This window comes from Poecilia formosa, unplaced genomic scaffold, assembly GCF_000485575.1.
Source record: "Poecilia formosa unplaced genomic scaffold, Poecilia_formosa-5.1.2 Scaffold129, whole genome shotgun sequence".
NCBI lineage: Eukaryota > Metazoa > Chordata > Actinopteri > Cyprinodontiformes > Poeciliidae > Poecilia > Poecilia formosa.
Window position 1 is genome coordinate 438,108 of NW_006800068.1, and position 17,173 is coordinate 455,280.

Consider the following 17,173-nt stretch of genomic DNA (forward strand, 5'->3'; position numbering starts at 1 on the left):
TTACGTCATGTTTATGACAGGTGTTACGTCATGTTTATGACAGGTGTTATGTCATGTTTATGACAGATGTTACGTCATGTTTATGACAGGTGTTATGTCATGTTTATGACAGGTGTTATGTCATGTTTATGACAGTGTCATGACAGTCTTATTCACACCCCTTCAAATAAAGTGTTACCAACTATCTCACATGAAGCAAGACCTGTTGGCAAAAAGCTCCAATTGTTACATAGTTACGAAGAATCCGATTTGGAGCAAATTTAGTTCTGCTCAATCAATCAATCAGGTCCAGTTAAGAACAAAGTAATAAATAAGTAATAAAATTTGAAAAAAATAAATAAAACTAAACAACGGTTCCAAACAATAACTTTGTCCAAGGAGTTATGGGGTCACAACTACTTTCTTTTGAAAGAAACAAAAATAAAATAGACAGTAACTGAATTCTAGGAGACACAGCTAAACACAAATATACTGAGCAGGGTGTACTTTCTATGGGAAATAAAAAAGTACAAAAAATAAGCAGCAGCAGCTCCATCAGTGGCTTCAAAGAAACACATAAAAGCACAGAACCGTTGGATCCAAAGTTTTGTTCTGAATGTCTTTATCCTTAAACGAGATGAAGCTCAGAATGCTAAAACCGAGATTTTAACGGTAGCAAAGGACAAGGGTAAAGTTACTGCCCCTTCGGTGTCGAGTCAGTAATCTTCATGAGAAAAAGCTGGACCTTAAAGAGTCAGCAAGAGAGGTAAATCGATGATCATCTCAGCATCTCTAAAGGAAAAAGCATGAAATGATTCTCAAACGAGTGGGTTTGGTGCCTGTGTTGTGAGATTTAAAGGTCTTTTGTTTTAAGACATTTAAGGACGTTCAGTTGGAAGCAGCAGCTTTCTTTTGTTTCTGTCTCCTCAAAATACTTCAAGCTCACTTCTTTCTCCTCTTCTTCTTCTTTTATGACGTTTAACAGGGAGGACGTGGGGCCACCCGACAGCCGCCCGGTGAGCCGGCACACCGGTCCGCAAACCGCTTACAGCTGGGCGGATCAGAACGATGTCACCTATTTCACACACAATCCCTCCAACTACAAGCAAGGACAAACATGCAGCGGTACGCAGCGTGACGCTGGAGGACTTTAACCTGGACACTGCAGGGCCGTTTGGACAGGAAAAGAATATAGAGGGAAGTTAAATGTACATGCAGGGCAAAATGTTCAGTGTATCAGAATTTTAAAAATAGTAATAAACACAATTTTGACACTTTAAAAAGTGTAAAGCATATATATATATATATATATATATATATATATATATATATATATATACATATATATACAATTTATCTCAAGCATTTATTTCTTGTAATTTCGATAGCTATGACTCAATAGAAAAACCCAAATCCAGTTTCTTAGAAAATTTGAATATTATGTAGGAAAAATGTTAAAAAGTACAAGAATGTTGAGGCCTGCAGCATCATATGTGGGGTTCACAGTTGATACTCTTCACAAGAATGGAAATTTACAAGCTGATAAGCATCAAAATATGAGAGGAAAGTTTAGTGGAAGAAAAAAATAGTTGGAAAATGGTACATTAGCAATAAGAGAAAATATAGCCAGAGAAATCAAATCTTTTGAATTTAATATATAAGTATGTGTGCAACGCATCCATATAAACGAAATGAACGTAAATGTCTTAATTGAATTGCTGAAGTATTTCTCGTGAGGGGGAAAAAAAGTATTCACGCTTTAAATCAAAAGAGATATTTATTTCATAATAGACCTCATTTGGAAATACTCAACCATTTCAAAAAAACACGATCAGGTGTTTCATTTTTCTGGGATGAACTGACAGGAGTCGACATATCAACAGTCACATGCAATGGGTTTTTCTCCACCTTGTAAAAAAACAAAACAAAAAACAAAACAAAACGACTACAGCCCTGACGATCAGCCGCCTCCACCAACTCTCCCTGGTTTTCTCCAAACACAGCAGCCCTGTTTGTGTTTTTGAACCAACACTCGAACGTTTCCAGAGGAGTCCGATCCGCTCGGAGCTGGTGTGCTTCCTGTTTGCATTTCCATCCTCAGAAATCGTAGAAACAGGCGTTTCTATAGATTTTTGCTGCAAAAAGTATGGCTTTCACTGTAGAGGTCGGCAAAAAATAATTATGGAAACTCTAAAGAATTGATTCAAATAAAGGTGCAATAAAAAAATGCAGAGAAAAGCAACACTAATTGATTGTGACATGATTTTAGCACCAGGAATCGACTGGGACCAAAACAAAACATGAAGCACATCAACTGTCCCAGTTTTTGCTTTCAGGGGAAATGGAGAGCCCTGAAAATGAATTCGCCACATAAACATGTTGATCAGAGTGAGGTTAATGAACCGTGTGAAACAAATAATTAAAAAAAACAAACAAAAAAACAATTAAGGCAAGGTAGAAAACTCAAAGCACGGCTGGATTTGGCTGCTGCTTCGCCTCTGGAGTTCAAAAACAACTTGTGATTCTGTGCAGGAAACGACGAAGGAACGATGCGTACAGGTTTAGAAAGCGTGACATTAGGTTTGAACGTCTTTCCCTTTTTGCATCCCACAGGACTGTGACACCTCCACAGATGTGAGCTGTGCGTGTGATGGGCTAAACCCCCCCACCAAACAAGCTGCTTTGTGTGAGTCCATCCAGTCTGGAGTTGATGTCTAAAGTTGGATCTGCGCCGCGCAGCCCCGTCAGTAAAGTCCTGTGCTTGTGGACGAACCGGGAGCCTCTTCACTTCACCGACTGATGCGCCACCGTTTTTTTTTTGTTGTTTTTTTTTCTCAAGGCACCGTACTGTACATTTCTATTTAATGTGTGTGTACATGAGTGTGTGTGTGGGTGTGTGTATGTGGGCACATGCATACACGGAGAAGTAAAAACCAGTCCACAAAGTCGATTCCATCCACTGGTGTCAGCCCACAAGGCATCACCATGACAACTAAGGCAAAAAAATCTCTCGACGTGAAAACACCGCTTCGCTTTTTTTCTCTCTCTCCTTATTTTAGTTCGTCTGATCCGACTCCCCACAATAATCATTAGTACTGATAATAATCTCTATTCAATAAATTATCTATACTGTACAATTAATTCACCTGGCACAGACCTGCAACAAAGGGGAGCGTTTTTCTTTTTGCAAAATAAAGCTATCGACAACAAGTTCCTGCTGCGTCCTCGTTATAGTAAATTCTCTGCTGAGCACACGGAGGCGGACACACAGCAACGCAGCTTTTTTCCTTCCATGTATAGAACTTAAACAGGACACCTTGCAAAAAAAAAAAAAACAAAAGCTGATGCATAATAGAGGGATGGGAGGGGGGAAATTAAGAAACCGAGTAAAAATTCTTGCAGAAAAAGTTTCCAGCAAAAGGCATGTTGCTCTTTTTTTTTCCTGGAGAGAGTGAGTCATTTCCTCTGAGGACAGCAGATAGAACTTGGTTCCCGATTCAAAAGGAAACTGGCTTCGCCGGCGAGCGAGTGGAGCTTTACTGCACTCCCTCTTCATCCACGTAGGTGGAGGGAAACCATCCGATCTGCAAACGGGACACAGAGCAGCCGTGTTAATTGAGTTCATTTATTCCTCGCCTGCAGAAAGATAAACATTTTGCTAACAATGAGTGACGCTTAGTTAGACACCAGGATGTACTTTCTGTACAAGCACCCATCTGTGGGTAAACACTAAACATCCAGCTGGAAATCAGCTCTCAGAGTCAGTTTCATTTTCATACTTACAGATAATCGGGATTGACAAAGTTGCCATTTTTGTGATAGTGATGTGCTTCACTGACAGAATTATTTCATATTTTTCATTATTTATGTCCACATTTACGTCGTTTTGCTTCTTCTGGTTCATAATTGTGACATAGAAGTCAGATGAAATGCGACACGACCGCATCCGGTTTAGTTCGACGTGCACAACTCAGATTTCCAGAGGACGAAAACATCGGATTTGAGTCGTTCAGACTGCCAGGAAAAATTCAGATGTGGATCACACATCCTCAAAAAAAACCTGAATTTGGGTCTCGTTTGCCTGCTGTGTGAACAGATATTTTTGAATCAACATCCTGCTTAAAACAGAACTACTATCTATTTTAAGTTTTCTAGAAGAGAAACCAGACTTTGAGCTCAAACGCTCCAAGCGCATCAAATCGCCTCGAGCTAGATGTGTAAAATGCATTTGGTGTGAAGAACCAAAAAGAGTTATTGTTTAAAAAAGCATTAAAAATTAACAAAGACATCAAACTAGAGAGCAATATTTTTTTTTGTAAAGATAAAATGTAACGTGTGTCCTGCACATATAAGAAGAATTAAATGTTCCACAGGTAGTGCAGGTGTAAAAATAGGCAGCTAACAGCCCGATACTGAGAGCATGATGATGATGAAGGTGGTGACAGAAGAAGTGGGAAGTGATTATAAGTTGAGTTCAGTGTCAGGGGGAAAAAAAACAAAAACGAAGCAGTTTTTCAGCTCTGAGGTGTGGGCTGTGAAGACCCTGCAGCACCTGCCAGATGGCAGAAGAGCTGATGACAAGTTTCAGCTCTGAGTCTGCTGCTTGTGGCGTATTCTGAAAATGTCATCTAGTCTGGGATAAGAGAGCGATGATTTTCTCAGGATGTATTCATGGCTCTCCTGAGGATTTTCCTATTAGACTCGAAAGCTACGCTGTGATACTGTTTGCACAAAGGTTTTCAGTGGCGCAGGGAGAGAAGGCTTTGAGCAGCGTGACAGACAGACTGACTGTCCTCAGAGACGTGTGTCCCCAAAGACTTGAAGGACAAGACGATCCCCTTTCCTCCACACAGGGGAATATCTTTTGTCCCTTTGATATCTAAGGTCAAATTAGAGGTCGTCTCCATGTTTGGTTCTGATTTTTGGCGATGCAGAGTAAACTGGAACGAAAAGATCTGAGGCGTCTGAAGGTTGGTACAATGGCAACAGGTCTTTAATGTATTTTGTTGCTCAACAAACTACATCAGTATTTTATAAACTGTCAGCACTAAAGGCAAAACAAAAAGTCTATTCTTTGAGGTACAGGAAACCACAAGCTGCGTTTGCATCACTCGAGTTGTGATCAGCATCCAGATGTCAATACTGGTGGAATTGACAAAGAATACAACAGGAAGTGGTAGGAGGATGAGAGTGTGGGGTGTTTTTTAATGTCTTAGTGCATGACATTAAGGACTTTAGAACTGGGGTGCTGTGCTCTATTTTCCTAGTTTTAGTGAGAACTCGAGCTGCAGCGTTCTGATTTTTGAGGCAGACTAAAGATAAATGTATGAATGAGTTCCTTCAGATCTTTCTGGGACATTCGTCTTTTAATTAAGAAATGTTCTTCAGGTGATGGAAGGCTGACTTTGTAGTAATCTTTATGTGTTTCTAAAGGTTCAGGTCCATCTTCACCCAGATTTTGGGCCTGATTACTAGTTCCTAACTCTAATAACTAAAGCTGCATGCTGACTCTTCATCATTCCTCTATAAGTCCAAAGATAATAACTCCTTTCCTAACTTTCAAGGGACGAGGTATGGATAACTTGAGGGAATGGATGAGTTGCTTTCTGCAGGTGGTTGTAGTTAAATGCCGACAGCATATATGTCAATTATTTGGCTGAAGCCCTGTTGGCATAGCAACTGAATGTGAGATGAGAAGCAAACGAAGCCCATGCTGAAATGGTAAAACTTCTCACAACAGAATCTTGCAGCTCAGATGTTTGAGCAAAGAGAATCAGGTTCGAAGCGGCTGCAGCTACAGGGTTTACTCTGGCTGTTCATTAAGTAACATGGAGTTTTTCTTTTCTATTAAAGTTTCAAATAAAGTTAGGAGCAGAAGTGGTAACAGCATGGAAAAAAAATCTAAATCAGACCATTTCAAGAAGTTGAAACAGAAAATTATGGCTTTGTGACTGCGGGAGCTTAGAGCATGGCCTCCTTCTGTCACTACAGGAGCGCATTAGGACGGTCAAATGTGCAGCTTAATGGGGACAAATTTCCAAAACAGAGTACTGACATGCTATCCACATTTCACAGAAAGGTTCTGCCAGCCACCTGCTTTAGGGTCTTCAGTGGTTCAATCATTAAATTTAATCTCGGCTGTTTCAGACTTTTATCGTAGCACTTACCCGTCCGTTAGCCTCTCCTTTCCACCAGCCCTGGTCTCCGCCAATTTTGCTGTATATTTTGACGATGTCTCCTTCCCGCAAGGACAGCTCCCTCATGTCGCGTGCTGCAAAGTTATATCTGGCCACTGCCGTGCTCACCACCCGAGGAGTAAACACTGGGAAATGGAAACAGTGGGGGCATTGATAACATGCATAAACGGGGATCCAACACGTCTCATTTGTCAAAATGTCATCCTGTTCCACACAAATTTCAGATTTTGACATCCTCTACTCTAGGAAGCTAGTATTAAAGTTCTGTTTTGTAGGTACACCTCAGCTGTGAGAGACAGACTCAGACCAGGACAACTGTCAATGGTCTACTGAAGACCCAATGAACCATTGAAGACCCAAACTGATTAGTGAAAGGAGACTGTTGCCTAAAATCTCTCAACACATGGCTCCATCCATCCTCTACACAATGGTGCAGTCTTGGTTCCCCAAATCAAGCCATTTCCGCCCCACAGCTGGATATTTAGGACGATGTTCCTGGGATTGTACTCATCTTTCTTGGATGGAGTGAGTACCAAAAAAGTTTCCAGTCTCATCCGACCACATGACTTTCTCCCATGCCTCCTTTGGCATATCAGTCGTTAGCAAACATCTGATGGTTCTGGATAAATGCTATGTGCTGCAGGATGCTAATCCATGGTGGTGTAGTGTGTTACTAATAGCAACCTTTGAGACTGTGGTCCAAGGTCATTGTAGCTGATCTCTGTTTTCTGATCCATACTTTTTGATCCTCCACGAAACGAGATCTTGCAAGAAGCTTCAGTCCGAGGGAGATTGAAAGTCACCTTGAGTTTCTCTCATTTTCAAATAATTGTGTCAACAATTGTTGCTTTCTCACCTAACTGTTAGGAGAGGTTCCTAAAGATGGACTAACAAGTCTGTGATTGATTTGGTCTTTAACAGACCTCGCTATTCATTGTAAGTGAAAAAACCTGAAAAGTACTTGCTTTTCCCGCTGTTATGTAATGAAAATTACTATTTGTAACGATTACATATGAAACCTGTTGTACAAAATGACAAACAAGCATGGAAATAAAACAGAAAAACATTTTTTCTTTCATTTAATGAATAAAATGTAATTCTTGCAAACATTGCAGTGTTGCCAATGAAAAGTGCCTCTGAGAAGAAGTAATGAGCATGAGAGCAGATATGCTGAGTAGGTAATTTGAGGTTAACAAGAGCGAGAAGTCAGCGGGAGCACAAAGGAGTACCTGACCAGAAGGGAGCGGAGCTCTGAGAGGAGAAGTTCAGGCCTTGTGGACTGAGGAAGGAGAAATTGTAGGAGGCGCAGGTTGCTGCTGATAGGAGGAAACGGAGAGAGAGAAAGAGGGAGAGAAGAAAACAAGAGAAGAAATGAAGCTGGAAGACGTTTTGAGATGCAGGCATGCTGAGCTAAAGCAGGAAACGCAGGAAGAGAAGATAAATTTCACAATTCCACGAGCAAATTTGCATATTTACAGAGTTCATCTGTGGCTCATTCATAGGTAAGTAAATAGAATACAGTTTGTTTTTTTGTCCCACGGTGAAGGTAAACATGGGACTGTTATTCAGAGTTAACATGTTTGACCATTAAACTAATTATTTAAGTAATTATGGTGGACGGCTGGTAATTCCTGTTGAGTTTTTGAGTGTGCCACCTTCTGCCATCTGGAATTTACACCCAAGGAAGCTGTCAAAGTCACATCATCGTCTGAGCTTCCCACAGTTGTTTAGCGGCATAGTGGAGCTGAATGAAAAGGCTGAAATAAAGTCTCTTATTACTAGTTTCTTTTTTAGTCTCAGCCATTTTCACGTCTAAACGGTGAGAGGACACAGCTGCATCTTAAAAATCAGCACACTTTGCAGAGTGGAGGTTAGGAGAGCTTCTAAATTTAGCTGAGACAGAAGGGAAGCAGGGTCACTCTTCAGGGTGAGGGGAGAGAACAAAGGCAGAGCAGGACAGACGCCAGCGCAGCGACAGAGCCAGTATTCATACAGTCTGATGCTCAGAGACGGCAGCCAGTTCTGTGGCTCCACAAACCTCTGGGTTAGCTCCCTTTCCATTTTCTATCCCGCACTCCTGCATTTAACTGTGTCATCTTCCTATTCTTCTCTGTTCCCCACCGGCCTGCCTCAATTACTCTTTGTATGAGTCAAGAGAAGCTTTGAAATTGGCAGGAGCCGAACACCAGGAAAGCCAAAGTGAGTGGGAGTGAGTTTAGTCTGTCTGTTGTTTTACCCAAAGTTACCACAAATACGCAGCATCCGCTGCATATTTCGCTCCCCTAAAGGCTCATTACCAAAGCCATCATCAGTCATAAAGCCAGGCGGCCATGTGGGGAAAAGCAAGTTCATCTCTGGGCGCAGAGATGAACTTGCAGAGCTCCACATCACAGTGGCATCACAGAAGAAGGCTCAAAGCAAGGAGCCAGGATTCTGAACAATGCAGAGATGTGCAGAAAGGAATGGCTGCTTTGTTTGTTCCAACCTGGTGAAACGTCACAGGGGGAAATCAAGTGCTGTCCTGGTGGTGGAAGAGGACAACATCAATCTCACGCCACAGAAAAGTTCACATTTTTCTGTGGGGCATGATTCCGATTCACAGATTTTTCATCCCGCATGTTTAAATATTCTAAAGAAAATGCCTCTTTGGGATCCGAGACGTTTGTTTAAAGCATATTGAGGTATATTTGTTGTTTGAACTATAAAATATGCAGCTCTATGTGCTTTTAATGCGGTCCAGCCCCAGTGAATACCACCACAGACACAACAACGTTCAACAAAAACATGTTCACCATCGGTACCAGTAAGTGTTGGGAGAGCTCTATACTGTGGACGCTCTCACGTTTGAATGAACTGATCTGGATCTGGTACATCCAACAGTCACAAAATAAAAAGTATGAACTCTTCATTTTTTCCCAAAGGGAAGATCTTTTCTTCCACGCTGCCTAAACGTCCTGGTGATGTTTGTGACCAACTATGACCAGCCGGTTCATCACAAGTGAAGCAAAAAAAAAGGGGTTTTAACAACGAATCCCTGACAGTGAACCACTGGACATTGTCGTTTTATCGTCGTCATTAAGCTGCAATCTAATTATGAGAGCAAAACACGCTGATTAAACCAACTTCAGTTATTATTTGTTATGTTCTCACCCTAATTACTCACAAGTCTCTAATCCAGCACAGAATCAGGAAGCGAAACAAAGCAGGAGGAAATCAAGCAACATGCTCTCAGATGGAGTTAGCAGGTTTCGGGTTGTGTTGGAATCGACCTCATGTTTGCTAGCAGGAAGTCTGGAAGCGCTGCTGAGGGGAACTTTACCTGGTGAGCGTGTGCTAGCCCGAGTTAGCGAGCGTTCTCTGGACTTGTAGGGATGCCTCAGCGTGGTGTCTAGCAGCTTGAAGCTTTCCTTCAGTGAATGCGACTGATAGTACTCCACCAGCTCCTGTTGCATGGCAACACACACAACGTGAGCAAAAGTATTCGCACTCCATGAGGAAACTCAACGTAAAAGTTCAAGGCATGAACTGGAGTTGTGGCAGTTTGGTCTGGGATTCCTAAAGTGTTATTCTACATATCCAGAAATTGAAATTTATGGTTTTTAAATGACTGTATCTGAACAGAAACATGAAAAGTAGCTCCTTCCTTACCAGAAGACTCTCAAACTTCTTTGCTTCAGTGATGTGGATCCAGTTGTCTTTCTCGATAACCTTGATGTGTTTCACTTCATCGTTGAATCTGCACAGAGGAGGAGGAGACTCTGATGTAATCAATCTGAAAACCTCCTGATTCGTAATGTCAAAGTTTTATTCCGGCGTAATACTTTTATGAACACAGCGCAACTGAAGTCGTTTTCTAAAGGGTAAAGATTTGTTCACTTATGCAAATACATGAGAGGCTCGTCCCCGCAGTCCTTTTGCACCTGTGTTAAAGGCTTGGAAGCAAATTTGCGAATACAACCCTAATTCATCACTATGTGACAGCTCCAGCAAGAGCTCAAACAACAATATCTGCGTGGAGCACCGTCTCCAAGGAGAGAGAAAATAAACCAAAAAAGCAATTATGGAAATTAGTTGGAGCCAGAAACAGGCTCTGCACAAGCTGGCCGGGGTTTCCTGAGACACTTTCTGTCTTCCCTGGGATATAAATAAGAGCCGGACCAGCTTCTCCTCCAGCTCTCTGTGAAATGCTCACTTGATGCTGATGGCGAAGCGCTCAGCCTCGGCCGTCCGCTCCCTGATCAGGTACGTCCCGCTGCAGTGGGACTTCAGGAGGTTGTCCGCCTGCTGGCGCTCCATGTTCCCCGCAAACCTAAAGAAGAAGAAGAAGGAGGGAATTGATGACATGCTCTAATTATTATTATTTTTTCCCAGAATCAAATTCCTAGAATTCTCTCTCTCTTTTTATGAACATAAAATTTTATTGTACATAATTTTACAGAGGTCAGGATCTAACAATGGAACCTGAAAAACCAGAGGATAAATCAACAGATTGATAGTTTGATAGGGAGTCAGAGTGGTTAATGGCAGCTCTGCATGATAAAAATTAGTGTCCCGGCCCTTTAAATCTAAAACGCTGAGATGTTAAGAGTTACATACCAAGGATATCCATAGTAGTCTGCTTCTCTTGATGACTGCCGGCTGGATAATGACTGGAAAGGCTGTGACAAACAAACGAAGGAAGGAATGCATTATGCAGAGAAACAAACAACCAGACGACGTTAGATTTAAACAAACTGCAAAATGTTTCCAAGTTTTCCTCAGTTTCCTCCTGCTGAGATTAGATATGATTCATTAGTGGAAGCCCTCCATGCAGAGCCGGCCCACATCGGAACAGCTCAGCACATGGGAGGCTTTCACTTTCGAGTCGAGCTTAACTGGAGGATTTGCATCTCATAGGAATATTCTGAATGTGGATGACGGCGAGATGCCACCCTACAGCAGGAAGCAACGGCGAGGGCTAAAAGCCCGACCTGCACAGGAGGCTGTATGGGAATGGCTAAAATGTTTATGTTCATGAGTTTAAATAAAGTTCATAATTCAGAGAAACGACCAACAACACCTAAAGGTGTTTGTTTGCACTGCACAGACTTCAGTTTATTCTCTAATGGCAACAACATGAATAAAATGTGAAAAGTTTTGGCTGCGCTTTATTTTCAACTTCCTTCTATCATTAATGTTTAGAAGAAATTCTCATTTCAACATAAACCTCTCTGCTCGCTTTGGGTTCATGTTTTGGTTGTTCTGCTGAATTTCAAGTTGTTTTTGTTGCTTTTAAGGTTTTCTTTTCCCAGGATTGCCCAGTATTTAGTCATATCTCTATAGCGTTTCCAAAACATAATGCTGCCACCACCGAGCATCAACATAGGGATGGTGTGTTAAGGATAAGCATTTGTATAATAAAGCAATTCTATGCAGACAATTTTAGTTGGGGTTATTAGATTAAAACAGTACAAATGCAATGTTTCTTTTGTTAAATATTTTCTTTCCATTTAAAAATGATGCCTTAACTTTGTGTTAATAAGTCGATATCTCATAAAATACCTTTAAATTGGTGGCTGTAAGGTTATAAAATGGAAAAGCTTTTTGTGCTGCATTTTCTGGATATTATGCCTGAAGAAATGATCCTGAATTTCTGCTGAATACGCTTCCAATTTATGTTGGACAGGCAGTAAAACGGTCGCTTTAGAGTAAAAACCTACCTTCGGGTCTAAGTAAGGTTTTACACATGAACTGGGAAAGAAGCCACTCTTTTGTGTTTGTATCAGCTTCCCCTGCAAGACAGAAATAAAATGTCAAAAAATATGATAACATAATGAAAAATTGCATCTTTTTTTTTTTTTTTTAAAGATTTTATGGAAGAAAGCCAACCGGTTTTAAGAACAAGGGGTTAAATATCTTGAATTATATAATGAGTTTATAAAACTCCTCCAGCTGCACTAGTGTGTCCATAAGATGTGAATCTTTGCTGCCCCCTAGTGGCGACATCATAAGTTAATGCAGGCAACAGGTTTAAATAAAGCAAAAGCTTTTGCTCTCCTGATACAATGAGCTAAAACTAAGCCAGTAAACCAGTTTGAGAGATGCTACATCCACCACATCAGATTGGATTCTGACAGGTCTCACTAAAAAGGCAACGAATCCATCAAGATTGCTCATCAGCGTCAGACAGAAGCTGGAGTGCCTTCACCGTTTCCTCCCTGCAGCGATCGATCGGGAGCCGCAGCAGCCCTCCGACTTCGCGCAGAGAGATTAAAACCAGCGTTCTGTAGAGAAATAACCAACTTTAATAGCCAAGATAAATTCACGGCATCACAAAGTCGCCCCGAGTCGCTCTTGGAAAAGCAGAGCCCGACATTAGTGGATAAAAATCGATTATGCCGCCGAGACAATGAGAGACCCTGCAGCGACATCAACCATCATGTAAAAGAATTATTTATAATAGAGAAATCCCTTCTTCAGGTTTTAATAAGACAATGCAATCAGCAGAGCCGCTCCTTCTATTTTCAAATGTAAAACACAAATAAAAAAGAAGGAACATAAAGTAAATTGCAGGTTTATGTGTTAATGTTTCTAGTATTATTGACAGAAGTGTAAAAATAACAGTTTCTAGAAGGCTTTCCAGCCATCCTGAAACTAATGACTTCCACAAGTCTCAGCTGACTCCTCACAGAAATATCAAGGCCTAGCAATTAACTAAATGTGTTAATCAGCTTTGGCAGTAAAGCTCTGTCTGTTTTCAATACACCATCAACTGTGTTCTTTTAGTAAAAGGCGGGAAAAAGACTGAAAAGCTGGTAGAACTGCTTTAGCATCAATAAGTTTCGGTGTTTTCTGTCGTTTCTTGCTTCACGTCCCACTAGGATATGATGATCAGATTGAAGTCTGGACTTTGATTATTGTTTTCCAGCTGCACATTTGCTGCTGTGTTTGTGTCTGTTGTCCTGTTGATGACCCAGTTCTGGCCAAGCTTTAGATTTCAGACGGTGCACCGATTACTTCACCACAGAAAGCTTTAACATACAGAAATGCTCAGTCAACTCAAAGTGTATGCAAAACAAATCCGCATTGATGTTTGTTTTGAACATCATGACCGATGTCTTTGTGTTAAAACATGCCTGTATGTGAAAGAATACAGGCATGTATTCTTTAATTAGTCTAATTAATGACTAATTAGTGTCATTAATTCACATCTTAAGCAATAAGAGATGCCAGTCGGTGCCTCTAGTGGCTAAATCATAAAATGGCAGCTTATCTGCAACAACTGAGCTTGAGCTGAGTTTAAGCCATCTGCGACCTCCTGCAGTGTATTTAAAGCAGAAAGTACCACTGGAAAATAAACAGTTAAAACCTGCATGTGATGGGGAGGTCTCTGCTTGGATAAGACCAGAATTAAATTGGTTTACTGATCCAAGATGTCTTAGAAACATGAGATAAAGGGCGATTACTAAATATGAGATGGTGTTTACTAAGCCACTGAAACAGAAATGGTTGTGCCTAAATAAAAAAATACAAATAAAAAATCAGTTTTTGGACTGTAAATTAAACTTTTGTGTTAAAAAAGTCTTCAATTTCAATCATTTTTTTTTTTATTTTCAATGTCTGATTTGATTTATGGATTTTTTGTTTGTTTTTAACCTTTTTGAAGATTTTTATTTTTATTTTCTCCTACATATTTGCTACAGACTGCAAAACTGTTAGAACTCTACATATATTTATACTGATAAACTATTTATCAGATGTACCTAATTTTGTAATTTGGGTTTGTTTTGTCAGTAAATGTTCTGGTTTTTGGACTCTGAGTGGGGGCATCTGTACCTCCCACCACGGGGTGTCTGGATCCCCCTTTAGCAGCTCGATGAAGTCTCCTGTTTGGAAACAGAGAGGCGTCTTCCCTGGAGGCGTCGGTGTGCCGTGGTAGTTCCTCACAGCCACCATCTTTGGACCTAGAAACAATTTGGAGAAAAATCAGAAAGCAACAGTTCCATTAAAAACTGAGGGAAGGGTTAAATTGGCATTTATGAGTCAAAATACTGCATGAATTGTCTAAAGTAAACACACTATAATCATAATTTATTCTGTATAGTGATATTTGGTTGCAGAACTTATTATTTATAAATATTTTGGCTAGCTGTCAAAAGGTGTGTGTTCCCTTTTTTGATCTTTTATTTGGAGGATTCATGAATTGAAGTTACTATTACTTTAGCCCTAAGCTGTCACAGTTAACGTGAACAAAATTAAATGACTATATATAACAAATCTACTGAAATACTTGCTTTTCCTCATGTACAAATCCACACTTTTTCCTTCCACTCAACTTTTTTTTGTTTTTGTAGGAAAACATAACATTTTTACTTTTTGATATGATACTCACTGGAGTATTTATATCCAGGTTAAATGAAGAAAAAAAAATCACAACACTGATATTTTACTGTTATGAAAAAAAATAGTTATGCAATAGTGTTTTGTCCAGAATGTAGGCCATGTTTTAGGTTTTGACACCCCTGATATAGACTGCATAACGACTTAAAGTAGAACATTTATGAGCCCTTTTTGAACCACAAGTTAGTTTTTTTTTATCAAATCTGTGTGTAAGAAATCTTTTTTAGGTCTCTCAAATTAAATTCTCTTTAAGGCCTTGTAAAATTTTGGACCAGTTCTGATTAAACTCATAATATTTGATCCATTGGCTCTCACGCTGAAGAGCTCATGAGGTTAACCTGAAATATCCAGAAGATGGCGACAGAGAGCTGTGACACCAAGCAGGACAGTTAGAAAAATCAAGCCTCAGGTGAAAGATAGGAGAAAACTGACCTGGTGACATTCCAGGCTCCTGCAAAACAAACACAAATGCAAAATCAGAAACTTATCATAGCTTAAATTAAATATTGTATGTTTAACTTTAACTGAGGAGAATTTTGCTGTTTAGAAGAACAAGTAAACTCACCATATCGTGAGGATCTGAAACAAGAAAAAATAATGTTATTTTATAATTTAATAAGCAATATAGTGTGTTTTCTAGTTAAATACAGATTCACAAATATGTGACTTTATATCAGGAAGCATGGAGGTGGCAAACAATATTTAATTTTGTGCTAGCAGCTCTGTTTGGTTCTTTTTGCCATGCTTACATCAGGTTTCCTCTGCTAAACTGACATGCACTTTAATATAACATAAACACCTCAATGCTCATCTGAGCTAAAGTCGAAGAAATCTGTGGGACACATTTGGGGTTGTGAATCCCCCTGAAGGGATAGCTAAGAATAATCCATCTGGAAACGGGATGATAGTGTGCAAATATGCTGCAACACACAAATTACATTTTTTAAGCTTGTGTTTAAAAAGAAAAAAAACTGATATTTGCTGTTTTAGGATCCAACAATACCGATAGAAAATCTGTTAAAATTGATCATTAATTTTACAGAGCAGCAATGCCAAAACCCTGGATCTCACTGGAGGAAATAAATCTGGCAAAACCAAGTCTGAACCCCCCTGTGGGGTCTGAAACGGCTTTCCCATGATTCATCCTGACTCCCAGTTGCCGTTTCCCTCTTTGGCACCAAACTCAACGACACAATGAATTAATCCCACCTTCCTCCCGGTTTCTCCTGCTGTTTCCTGGATGCCATGTTTACCTTCTTGCTACTTCTTGTAAACATGTGTAAAAAACCTCGACACAAATACAACCACACAATGTCACACTAGTAAAAATGTATATTTATCTTTTAGTTTACTGCATTTATTCAGTGAGGTTAACAGGCTCTCTCACCATCACCATCCTAAGTATGTGGCTTCTGTTAAACTGTATGAGGATATTAAATGTCATTAAATGATATTAAACTGTAAAAATATATAATTTGTTTGGTTTTATTTAGAAAAACCTCTGTGGACTGACAATGCTAATTAGCTTAGGCTAATTATCTATTGATTCTGGACATTTGTACCTTAAATTGAACACAAAATGAAATGAAATAAAATTAAACTAAGCTTTTCATAAAAAGAAAACATACCCTACAATAATCTGGAAACTTTGAATACACCTCAAATTCCCACTTTTAAGTAAAGAGGAGGATCTGTGATGCTGTGGGGCTGTTTTATCTTCCAAAAGCCCTGGGAACTTTAGCATGGTGTCAACAGTGATGCTACTATGATTTAAAGAAAACACAGGATTTTCTGGTCTAGCATCATAAACAAACAATTGGATTTTGCTAAACTCCCCTTGGACTTTAACTGCAATCATCTGTTTTGGTCTTATAAAATAAGGACTGAACTTTTCAGCATCAAACACTTGTAAAACAAAGGATGAATATGTGGAAAAGCTTCTCATGCCCAGTGGAAAGCATGGTGGAGGAGCTGTGGTGCTGTGGGCTGTGTTTTTATTCCAGAAGTCTTGTTAAAGCATAAAGCATCCTTTGATCCTTTAGCAGGATGATAAACCAAAACATACAACAAAATCAATACAGAAAAGCTTCACCAGACACAAAACTAACACTGACTGATGGTCATATTTGTCCCCAGATCTAAATCCTTCAGAAAACCCAGCAGGACTTGTAAAAGTAGCACAAAGAGTGATGGTTACACATCCATGTGCTTGTACACTCCGACCCTGTAAAACGTTATAAGTGCTGTCCTAAGATGATACCGCTGCAATAAAAGATACATTCAGGCTTTTTACACATATTCCCAGGAGTGAGAACCATTGGGAAAGGAGCTGTGATTTAGACCGATGACTGTCATCGTATAGACCATTAGCATTACTATTTGCCACACAGGTTTTTGTCAGAATGCTCCCAAAGAGCACCTCTTAACTCCATAAACTTCAAGTGAATAACAGATGCTGTAAGAAAGAAAACACCTACTGATTTTACAGATGGTGATCACTTCCAGACACTCTTTGTGAGCTCCTGTTCCACAGCGAGAGCAGTAGTAGCCCTGATAGAAGATGCCCCTGGAGGAAACACACACACACACACACCCACACACACACACACACCCACACA

The 17,173-nt window shown here is 40.0% G+C and overlaps 2 protein-coding genes across 13 annotated transcripts in view; one reads left to right on the forward strand and one right to left on the reverse strand.

The window, feature by feature from the left end:
* Positions 1-3,380, forward strand: part of vsig8a (V-set and immunoglobulin domain containing 8a) — a gene marked incomplete at its 5' end in the record, with an annotated part of 19,503 nt that extends 16,123 nt beyond the window's left edge. Inside the window, 2 exons of the mRNA XM_016676159.1 lie at positions 965-1,104; positions 2,593-3,380. Coding sequence (XP_016531645.1) covers positions 965-1,104; positions 2,593-2,600 — 148 coding nt within the window. The remainder of the gene's footprint in view (positions 1-964; positions 1,105-2,592) is intronic.
* The window catches only part of vav2 (vav 2 guanine nucleotide exchange factor), a 189,734-nt gene continuing 174,303 nt past the window's right edge, over positions 1,743-17,173 (reverse strand). For 7 of the 12 annotated variants that reach the window (XM_007561610.2, XM_016676164.1, XM_016676165.1 and 4 more), the window contains 12 exons: positions 17,033-17,121; positions 15,121-15,134; positions 14,988-15,006; positions 13,992-14,119; positions 11,876-11,947; positions 10,773-10,834; positions 10,369-10,485; positions 9,825-9,912; positions 9,496-9,619; positions 7,406-7,492; positions 6,147-6,301; positions 1,743-3,563 (listed from right to left, as the gene is read on the reverse strand). In XM_007561610.2, the coding sequence (XP_007561672.1) occupies positions 3,516-3,563; positions 6,147-6,301; positions 7,406-7,492; positions 9,496-9,619; positions 9,825-9,912; positions 10,369-10,485; positions 10,773-10,834; positions 11,876-11,947; positions 13,992-14,119; positions 14,988-15,006; positions 15,121-15,134; positions 17,033-17,121 (1,003 nt within the window). In that variant the 3' untranslated portion in view covers positions 1,743-3,515. The remainder of the gene's footprint in view (positions 3,564-6,146; positions 6,302-7,405; positions 7,493-9,495; positions 9,620-9,824; positions 9,913-10,368; positions 10,486-10,772; positions 10,835-11,875; positions 11,948-13,991; positions 14,120-14,987; positions 15,007-15,120; positions 15,135-17,032; positions 17,122-17,173) is intronic. The other 5 variants (XM_016676162.1, XM_016676169.1, XM_016676163.1 and 2 more) reach the window with 2 other exon arrangements.